This window comes from Electrophorus electricus, chromosome 8, assembly GCF_013358815.1.
Source record: "Electrophorus electricus isolate fEleEle1 chromosome 8, fEleEle1.pri, whole genome shotgun sequence".
Taxonomy (NCBI): Eukaryota; Metazoa; Chordata; class Actinopteri; order Gymnotiformes; family Gymnotidae; genus Electrophorus; species Electrophorus electricus.
Window position 1 is genome coordinate 18,222,386 of NC_049542.1, and position 10,000 is coordinate 18,232,385.

At 41.8% G+C, this 10,000-nt stretch overlaps 3 protein-coding genes across 4 annotated transcripts in view; 1 reads left to right on the forward strand and 2 right to left on the reverse strand.

The window, feature by feature from the left end:
- nkain1 (sodium/potassium transporting ATPase interacting 1) overlaps positions 1-3,246 on the reverse strand; it is a 13,436-nt gene extending 10,190 nt beyond the window's left edge. For both annotated transcript variants that reach the window (XM_035529381.1, XM_035529382.1), the window contains exons 1-4: positions 2,670-3,246; positions 2,156-2,481; positions 445-582; positions 178-258 (exon numbers count right to left, since the gene is read on the reverse strand). In XM_035529381.1, coding sequence (XP_035385274.1) covers positions 178-258; positions 445-582; positions 2,156-2,209 — 273 coding nt within the window. In that variant the 5' untranslated portion in view covers positions 2,210-2,481; positions 2,670-3,246. The remainder of the gene's footprint in view (positions 1-177; positions 259-444; positions 583-2,155; positions 2,482-2,669) is intronic.
- Positions 3,247-3,353: 107 nt separating this feature from the next.
- snrnp40 (small nuclear ribonucleoprotein 40 (U5)) lies at positions 3,354-8,899 on the reverse strand. Its single transcript, XM_027027476.2, has 10 exons — positions 8,651-8,899; positions 8,129-8,258; positions 7,668-7,761; positions 7,159-7,324; positions 6,741-6,863; positions 6,440-6,560; positions 6,281-6,363; positions 4,009-4,070; positions 3,699-3,802; positions 3,354-3,534 (listed from the first exon to the last, which is right to left on the reverse strand). Exons 1-10 carry the CDS (start codon positions 8,759-8,761, stop codon positions 3,485-3,487), a joined length of 1,044 nt encoding a protein of 347 aa, XP_026883277.2. The 5' UTR covers positions 8,762-8,899; the 3' UTR covers positions 3,354-3,484.
- Positions 8,900-9,022: 123 nt separating this feature from the next.
- Positions 9,023-10,000, forward strand: part of zcchc17 (zinc finger, CCHC domain containing 17) — a 5,639-nt gene continuing 4,661 nt past the window's right edge. The window contains exons 1-5 of the mRNA XM_035529294.1: positions 9,023-9,116; positions 9,398-9,477; positions 9,569-9,626; positions 9,698-9,798; positions 9,982-10,000. The exon at positions 9,982-10,000 is cut by the window's right edge and continues 73 nt beyond it. Of these exons, the coding sequence (XP_035385187.1) occupies positions 9,403-9,477; positions 9,569-9,626; positions 9,698-9,798; positions 9,982-10,000 (253 nt within the window). The 5' untranslated portion in view covers positions 9,023-9,116; positions 9,398-9,402. The remainder of the gene's footprint in view (positions 9,117-9,397; positions 9,478-9,568; positions 9,627-9,697; positions 9,799-9,981) is intronic.

A 10,000-nucleotide genomic window follows, 5' to 3' on the forward strand; every position in this document is an offset into this window, starting at 1 on the left:
CCAATGACAAAATTATGCACAAATACAATGACAATCATTGTGCAAATTATATTTGGTCATCTATATTTGAGGGTTTCTGATCCCACTGGTTCCTGTTGTATACAACATACACGCCCACCACCTATTACTTACAGTGGTGTTGATAGGAAGATTATGCTCAGTCCATTTCTCGCCTACCTGAGACAAGTGGCCCACCTCCAGATAGAAGCAGATGATGAAAGAGTTCCAACCAACCCAGACCACCAGCCACACTGCATACTGAGCAGACACACATAATTAATGCACCACAAAGCAGTAGACATCTTGTTTGCAAAAAACAATTCATAAAATATTCAGTGTGTGACTTTGAAAGTGCAACAATGTCACTCACTCACTCACTCACTCACTGTTATGTTCTCTAATTTGTACCTGTTGTGTGTGTAGGTGCGAGTCAAATGTACTTACCAGTATGAGATACCGAGACCGAACCTGCACTGTCCCAAACACTCCCAAAATAACAGCTACGATGTGGAGAAAGTTGGCCAAGATGGGAGCCCACTGATAGCCCAGAAAATCAAACACCTGCCTCTGCAGTGCCGCCAGCTACAAAGAGGCACAAAAAGATAATGCACATTAAAGGACAAATACATACCTACATACAAGTTAATGCTAACACCGTGGTAGGTCAGTGGGTAAGGTACACTCTGTGAAAGATAGTAAGGTACTGCCAAGTTGCCACTGTTGGGCCCCTGAGCACGGCCCTTAACCCTCAATTGCTCAAGTTGTATTCAGTAATAATTGTAAGTTGCTTTGGATAAAAGCAATAAAAATGATGTAAATGTAAATTGCAAAATCGTTTCAATAGTCATGACTCTTAAATAATGCCTTTTCTTTTCAAATAAGACACTTTAAAAATGGTCTTGACCAGATTGCATATATCCATTAAAATGTATTCAAAGCACTGATGCTCAAATACTGTTTGAGTAGTGTAGCAAATCAATAACAATCATCTGACTTTCTTGCTGTTTATATATACTTTGGAGTGTTAAAACTTAAGAAATAGATACTCAGTGATGTAGTGTATTTTTGTCTCACACATGCACAAATAAGACCTTCTGTCCTTCCAGGCTTAGTAATGATGCAGAGGCTGCCTTGTTTCATAGGCAGTGTTTATGGCTCACAGTTGGTCTGGCCTACATAGCTCATGCGCACTCCACGCTCCACGCTCCACTGCCAGCTCCAGGCAAGCACACGATGCCTGCCATCACCAACTCCCATTGGACACCGGGGTAAGATCGAGCTGTGAGCAAGTAGGCACATGTGCCACAGCTCTGCCAGGCCACAGCAGAGGGCGAGGGACTGGGTCAAAGCAGAGGACGAGGGACCAGGACACAGCAGATGAAGCACATGGAAAAGTAGGTATTGGCACCAGCTGCATGTGTAATCTTTGCTTAACCAACACAAGATGACTGACAGCAAACTAGGGGTCACACTGTCTGCAGCTGTGCTACCCACTAACTGATCTACAGGCTGCCACACTTCAAACCAACCATTAAGCTTTTAAATGAGTGGTATGTGATGGTAGAAAGTAATAAGATTACAGTTCAAAGCAAGGAGTGAAGCTGTGTGTGTCACACATCTGTAGTAATATTGACCATGGCCAGTTGGGGGAGTCTGGATTTCAAATCCAAAATGAGTCGTAAAGAAGGCCAATAAAACATTATCCATTTAAGCCACGGGGCAAATAAATACAAAAAGCCCTTCTCACACACAGACACACACATACAGACAACCAATCCCACAGCACTCTGCTGCAGCTGTTTCCATGGAAACTGCCTGGAGCCCCAGCCCACAGCCCTATGAGAAAAGAGCCCCTACCTCAAGAAATCCCTCATGTGCGCGCACACACACACACACACACACACACACACACACACACACACACACACACACTTCCATCCCTCAGAAGTATCTTACATTAACTAATCACTGATCTGGGGCTAACCCTAACCCACAAAATTCAATTAGACACTGCTTTAATATCATGATTTACAAAGCTTGTACCTACCTTGCACTATATTAACCCCTTCCAATACACTCATATACACGCACACAACTGTATACCGTAAACCAGTCAGTTTCCAGTAGAGCAACATTACACGACGCATTCACTTACCAGCTGCAGAGAGCAGATGACCACGAGCGTACACCTCCCGTCGCAACGACCCATGCTCTCACGTTTGAGGCACTGCTTGGGCCCCGCAAGGCGTCGGGGGAAAGCGAGATCTCCTGTGAGTTCCAGCGTGAAAGTGTGCGAGACCCGTTACACCGTTTATAATGTTCAAAACATCAGATTGCCTACCGGGCCGCAGCCACGGTTCCGCGCACTGCTATCTTCCGATCGTTAATCATATCGCACTTCCGCCGCTTTTCCAGGCGACTATGTCCTCAGAATCCACCGTGGCGATTCTTCCTCGGTGGTAACCACAGGACCAGCCACACCTTCATTCCGTAAGGGTAAACCGAGAATGCAGAAAGAAGAGAGAGGAGAAGCGTGAGAGATGAAGTGTTTAACTCGCAAAAAATCAGCATCATATGATCACATGGAGCTCGAGCGACGAATGCCTGCAAGGGGAGAAAAATCACAAATTTAATCTGTACAGGACACAATGAGCACCTTCGTGACTCACCGACTGCGCGTTGTACTGCCCGGTGTCGGATTCTCCGAAGCATATGACGCCAATACACAGAAATGTATCTGAGGCTGTAGCTGCAGGATCCCGTCCCACTCCGTCTCTTTGTCAACATCGACAGGAAGGCGCGAGAATTGGGTTGTCGGTGGAACCCAAACCCTTGTACAAGTTTGCAGCCAGTGCGCGCAACCACATGGGGCCGCCTGCTTTCTTCTCGCCACGCGCCAGACAACGCACACAAAGGAACAGATGAAGCTAGCTGTACATCGCTGTTTCACTTTGACCCTGTGGTGCCACACCGAATGCATATTTTTGGTCGGGTCCTGATACTGGACTGTCTTAAAGCGCTACTAGTTGTTTTATAAAAGTTCTATGCATGCTTCTGGAAATCAACAAGTAATTACTCACCTCGAGAAAATGTCTTATTAATGTTCTCTTAAGCCCTTTATTGCCAGCAAAACTGGACAGTACAAATGAGTCACATCTAATTTGTAATACATAAGAACTCCAAAACATCCCGCTACATGTACATTGCTAAAATATAATATCGCAAATCCTTTGCTTAAGGAACAGGGTGTGGTGTGGCCTATCACTCATACAGACTTAAGTCTTGGTAAATATAATTATAGGAATATATAAATATATAGAGTTGAACTCGTGTCATTACAGAAACAACACATCTCAAAAAAAAAAAGTTTATTAAAAGCATAGAAAAGCAATCCCACATTTTATCCAGGGCACACACTGTTTTAAAACTAAATGTCCCCAAATTATTGACCCCTTATCCCAACACGTACACGCAAGCATGCACTTTACTGAATCTCGCCCATGTAGATGCGCTTGTCACTGGATCCAGATAGAACTGTTAAAGAAAGTGGGAGAAACACCTCATCTTCAAATAATATAGACACAAAAATAAAACACAAAAGGTATGCAGTGACTACAGTGGAATGCAGTAACACTCTCCAAATACAACTCTTGACTAAAGATAAAAAGACATGAAAGGATAAACATTTAAATATTTACCGATGGGTTCCTCGGGATGGAAGACTACCTCGTTGACAGATCCTGCATGCCCAGGGAGTTTATAGAGGATTCTGCGTGACGTGGTGTCCCAGATGTACACAAACCTTTAAAAAATAATAAAACTAATGAGATACATGCAGCAAGTAGTGCCTGTTAGTCTTTTGTTTATTACGTTAGTCAATTCTCTTCTGTGTTTTTGTTTCTATGGTTGGTTGTTATTCATATTAAACTTGCTAATCACTTCTGTTATCCTCTCTGTCTGTTTCCTTGTTCTTGTTATGGCTATACACTTGCACACACCTAACATTACCTGTCAGCGGAGCCTGCTGCTATTTTACTCCCATCTGCTGACCATGAGCACCGCAAAAGATTCTAGAGACAAAAGGAAGTCACAGAATGGTCAGTACATACATCAGTTTCACCAAGCAAAATGATACACTGGCCAGCAAGTATTCACAGTCACCAACATCAAAGGAGTGAAGATGATTGGTGATACAACATCCACAGTTACCATGGAAAGAAGCAAAACATTCTTAATTATGAAACATTAGTTAGAAAAGACAAATCTATCATAATTCAAGTCTTCAAGGCAAGACAACATATCTTGTTGAATTCTTAGGGTACAAGTATACTTCTGTACACATAATTATAGGAGCAATAAGTCTTTTCCCCAGTGATTCGTCTTCACATTGTGAAACAGATATTATACTGACACCTTGTAGCCTGCATGTTTCAGTGTTTCTAAAATCGTGTACCAAATCTTTTTAACATGGCTACCTCCATGTGGCAGGACCAACTGTAAGGATCATAAACTGGATCATTTGTGGAATACAAAGCAACTGGATTCTTCATTTCATGTGTTCTTTATTATTGTATTTTTTCTATAAATCACTTTCATAAATATTTTGTGCTTTTTGGTGGTAAAAATGATATTTCTGCTTTAAAAGACACTTAACATGCTTTATAATATTAATTTAAGCAAATACATTTTAAAATTCAAGTTGGCTCATTCAAATGTAACACTGCTAAATTTCACCAGTCTGAAATAATTCAGAGAAAAACAGAATATTGCAACCAGTACACTCTACTGACCTATGATGATGCAAATTCAGAAGAGCCCTACAACTTAAGCCAAAGACACATTACATGACTTTCAAAGTCGTCATATCACTTTACTGTTCAGACTACATAACTTGCTATCTTGTAATCAGGAATCTTGAAGTTGTTGGGGTTTGCACATTAATGACTTATCTGAAACAGGGGATAGCACACTACAGGATGTTTCATCATCCAGCAAAAAAATGATTAAAAATTGTGTGTGTGTGTGCGTGTGCATGTATGTATATATGTGTACAGATACATCTGTGCTGAGTACAGGCTGGACGTTCCAAGGTCTAACTGGAATATACTCCCAAAGGTGGTGAAATGTGACCATGCTAAGATCCTGAGGGACTTCCCAATACAGACAGACAAAATGGTAATGGATAACCAACTGGACACTGTACTGGTAGACATACAGCAGAAGAAGTGGCAATCCAGAGTGATGGCAACATCAGGAAAAGGAACAGGAGGAGCATGAGAAAGGGCTGAAGGAAGAGCTAGAAAAGATATATGGGTGAAGGCAACTGTGGTTCCTGTTGTAATCAGAGCACTAGGGACTATAACCCCCAAACTGGGAGCATAGGTCCAACAGATACCAGGAACAACATCCCAGATCTCAGACAGAAGAGTGCAGTGCTCGGAACAGGTAAGATAGTATGCAGGACTCTCAAGCTCCCAGGCCAGGGAATATTATATATATTTTTTTTTTTTAATTTTATTTTTACACACATGCACACTCACACACACACACAGTCATGTGCAAACCCACCCCCCCCCCCCCCCCCCCCCCCCCCCCCCCCCACACACACACAGACAGATTAAAGGGTGGGTGTGACAATGTCTTGTTCAGAGCAAGCAAAATGGGTCAGGCCTGTGTTAACAGTAACCATGGACGCACACCCATGCAGAGAGAGACCAACAAACAGACAAAACAGACAGAATGAAAGGAGTTGAGAGTTATATATATATGAATTAACTTGTAGCCATGCATGTTAAAACAACTCCTCCCCCAGGTCTCCCCTCACTACATACCTTGCATTTTCATTGACTGTAACTCGACTTCATGCTCACTACCAGTCATAACCTGGTTGGAACACTTTTCACACTACAGGATTTGGACTGACCGACAGGTTCAGATATTTAGCATGCTAGATATTTTTAGTGACTTTGCAAGCAATCAGCGAGCCTCTTGGATCATGCCTTTGAACATCCTGTAATCAAGTCGCACATGGCAATCGATCAAGAGACGATTTTTGAGCCCCACGGAAGCACCAATTTGGCTTCGATCTGGAGCTTTTCATTGACTTCCAAAATTAGTCGGTGAGCAGAAAATCAGGGTTAAAATCGTGTAGTATACACTTGGAATTAGTTTATTAGCCAAAAAAAAAAAAAAAAAAAAAGAAAAGAAAAAAAAAAAAGAACCCCACCACCCTCAGTTATTACTGTAATCTGCTCGCTTCCAGAGAAAGTAAGGATTTTACCTTTTCAAAATTGTGGACATTTCCTTGGAATATCTTCACACACCTCTCCTTTGGGGCAAATGGACGGATATCCCAAACCCGCACTATGTGACACAGAAAGCAGACTCAGGATACAAGGTACATACAACCCCCTCCTCCCCAACCCATTCAGTCACTCACCACTATTATCCATGGAGTTGGAAAGTAGATAAGACCCCTCTGAGCTCAGACTGAGACCTGTCACTGAGTCTCCATGTCCTTGCATGCTGTAAATCAGTTTATTCTGCCTTAGGTCCCAAACCTGCAGTACATGCGCACACAAAGACAGACAGACACACACACACACACACACACACACACACACACACAGAAAGCAGGAGAGAGGAAAGACCATGCACAAGATAAATACTGATGTTTAAACAAAACAGTAAACATGCTTATAGCAAATAAATGCCCATACTGTATATGTATGATGCATTACCTTGATGTCATTGTCAATGCCTCCTGAGATGATCTGGTCACTGGTGTCATTGAAGGTCACACTCAGAACCTGGTATGTGTTCTGGAATGTGTGAACAGATGCTTTCTTTCTGATGTCCCACAGCTAAAACAAGGTTGGGTTATTAGTAGATTTCTCCATAATCAATGACTAATTTGTGTAAAGGTTAAAGTTTGCATTTATGGCAAATGCTATCAGTTATTCTTCCTTGTTTCTGTGATTAGTGGCCTATTCAAAGGCTGCTTTTTTTGCACTGCTATATAACCAGGTTCCACAAGCACCAACTTCATTCAGCAATCCATCATATACATTATAAAATTACTTCTTGTAATTATACACAATGCCTACACAAACATATCTCCAGAAGGCCTGGCCCAGCTGTCACCAACACACGTTTTACCTTCACAGTTCCATCATCACTGCCGGTGCAGGCCAGTTGCGGACCCCGGCGCGCAGGGAAACACGAGTTCACAAAGGACGTGTGGCCTTTCAGACGTTTCACACGCTCACCCGTTTCACTGTCCCACACACACACCGTCTTATCCGTGCTGGCTGAGAAGAGTAGGCTAAAAAAAAACAACAACACAAATACAAACCTAGAGTGTTACTCAAATAGCATTTCAGAGTAGTAGCATTGCTCCAACCTTTTTTTTTTATGACATTCATCATCATGAAGCGGTAGTCTAACAAAAGTACTCTTGATTTCTAAAGAGTGGTTTGACATTGTTTGATATCCTCTCTTTTTTTTTTTTAAAGTGGTCACTAAAGCAGGAGGGTTGGCATCTCAATGCTGCTTCAGCAGCATTATATGTCTGTCCACCATTGATGGACAATGGCATCATCTCTCAGCCCAACCCCAACAGATATTGCAGCACCATACTTGCATATGAACCAGTATCAAACACAAACCTGCCATCTGTGTTGTAGTGAAGCTCCATCACAGCTCCACTGTGACCCTTAAGTGTGGCAAAGTTCTCACAGTCTCCATAGACGCGCCATAACACTGCACAAACAGTATTCCAGAAATAGTTCCCAAAGACATACATCAACAATAAGGCAATCAATTACTAAAGCCACCCGTTGAATATAAACTTGTCCAAATTGAGCACCAGCATAGGGATGAAGCTATTGTGCTGACCTCTATTCACGCAGCAAACATGTACTAAATTGACCATGCTCTGTCAAGCCCACAAGGTTCTATACAGACTGCACTTATTTGTGTCTTTCTATAGTTTTGCTGCTTGACCATCAAAGTTTATCAGCTAACCAAGGGCTGAGCTGAGATGCTCCCATCATTGCAGGACACAAAAGGTAAAGTAACATTACAGGCAACACTACGTATCCGATTTCAGAAATATTACAAGTCTTACATATGAGGCGGTCATATCCTGCAGAAGCTAGTGTTGCTCCATTAGGATGAAACTTGCTGCAATAGACTTCTCCCTCGTGCCCAGACAGCAACATTATTGGAGCTTGCAAACTTGAGCTGCGAGGTGGGCCCTAACCCACAAAGAAAGATAAACATATCACGAAGAACACAAAAGATTATAGCTACCACAATTACTTCGTTAGTTGTATGGGCAAGATGCCTTTTATTTTTATGGAAATAAAAAACGAGTAAAGCCTGGACATGCATTTACGATAAAACAGAAAGACCAAGTGAATGAATGAAGAACATTCTGGCTAAAAGCTGACTAGCTAGCTAGCTTGTTAGTTAGCTTAGCTATGTCCTAACAAGTAACCTTTATCGAATGGTTAATGATTAGTAATGATTGTGTAAGCCGGTATACAAAGCAAACTACGCCGGCAAAGTTAAATCCGTTTGTAAGCGCATAAACGAATTCATCTGGACTCGAAATAAAGACAGCTAGGTTAGTTATCTTAGCTACTACCATGGTGGCTAGTTGCTGAGACTGCGCCGCTGCAATCAACTCGGTCCTGGGCCTCTTCACACCAGCGGGAACAATCGCCAGGTCTGCGCCTCGCTTCTTTTGTTCGATCATTATTTAAATACGCTGTTTAAGTTGTTGAGATAACAAAATATACCCGACAAGAAAGATTAATCACAATTCCTCGCTTGATCTATTTTCGTATGAATTAAGCGGTCCACCATCCACGACACGCTTGGCCAAAGTAAACTACTTCCGGTACAATCAAGGCTTTTGATTGGTTAGTTTATGTTGTAACCTATTTCATTGGTTGCAAGGCAACCACCCTTGCGCCTTCAACCGGAAGACGATTCACAGTAAGCGGAAAAAGAAATATTAGTTAAGTGCTGTGCTGGTCTACGTTTATTAGTTGAGGTGACTGCGTCTTGTATTTTTGATCTTTTGGTTATTTGCTTTCCGTTCGTTTCACGTAAGTATAATACCTGGAAAATATGTAGACTACTGGGATACAGCACGGGAACAGAAAGTATCCTCAAAACTATTTTTCATAACGTAGATAAGATACGATAGCTAGCTAAATAACTGAAGTGCGTACTACCTGTTTCTATCGTGACTTAGAGAGCAGCATGTTTTGCTTTGTGGCATTCTGTGGCAGCTGAAGCTAATCTTGTTTGTTTTTGTTATCTAAATGTAATCTAGCTAATTCACAAAATAGAAAGTCTTAATAGGTTGTCTTTACTTATGTTAAAGGTTAGATGGCCGATGATCGTAATAGGCAGCCAGCTGGCCTGGATGGGTTGCCAGAGATGTACAGCATTTTGAAAGGAGAGGTAGGTTAGGGCAGCATTTTTGCGCTTTTTGCACTACACGGTGTTCGTTATATTCACGTTCCCTCTGGCCTTCTCTCGTGCGCTCGCGCAGGTGGCTTCCGTGACGACATATGGAGCATTTGTTAAGATTCCAGGATACAGGAAACAAGGTAAAATTAGCATTGAGTGTTGAATGATAGGTAATGCATTCTGACAGCCTTTAACACGTGTGTACTCATAGGTTTGGTTCATAAGAGTGAGATGTCTGCCTCTCGGGTAGATAATCCTGCTGAAATCGTTGATGTTGGTGAGCAAGTGTGGATTAAAGTCATTGGCAAAGAGGTACTTACCTCAGTGCAAACAAAATGCAATGCAAGTAATCATCAAATTAACATCTGCAAACACACAGTGTTTGTACAAAATATAATCTGAGCTTTATATTACAAATATATATTTATTTCCCAATATTTTTATACAATGTAGACACAAGCCCATATACCTTTTGTGCTCATTTTTTTATTCCAGATTTATGACGACAAGATCA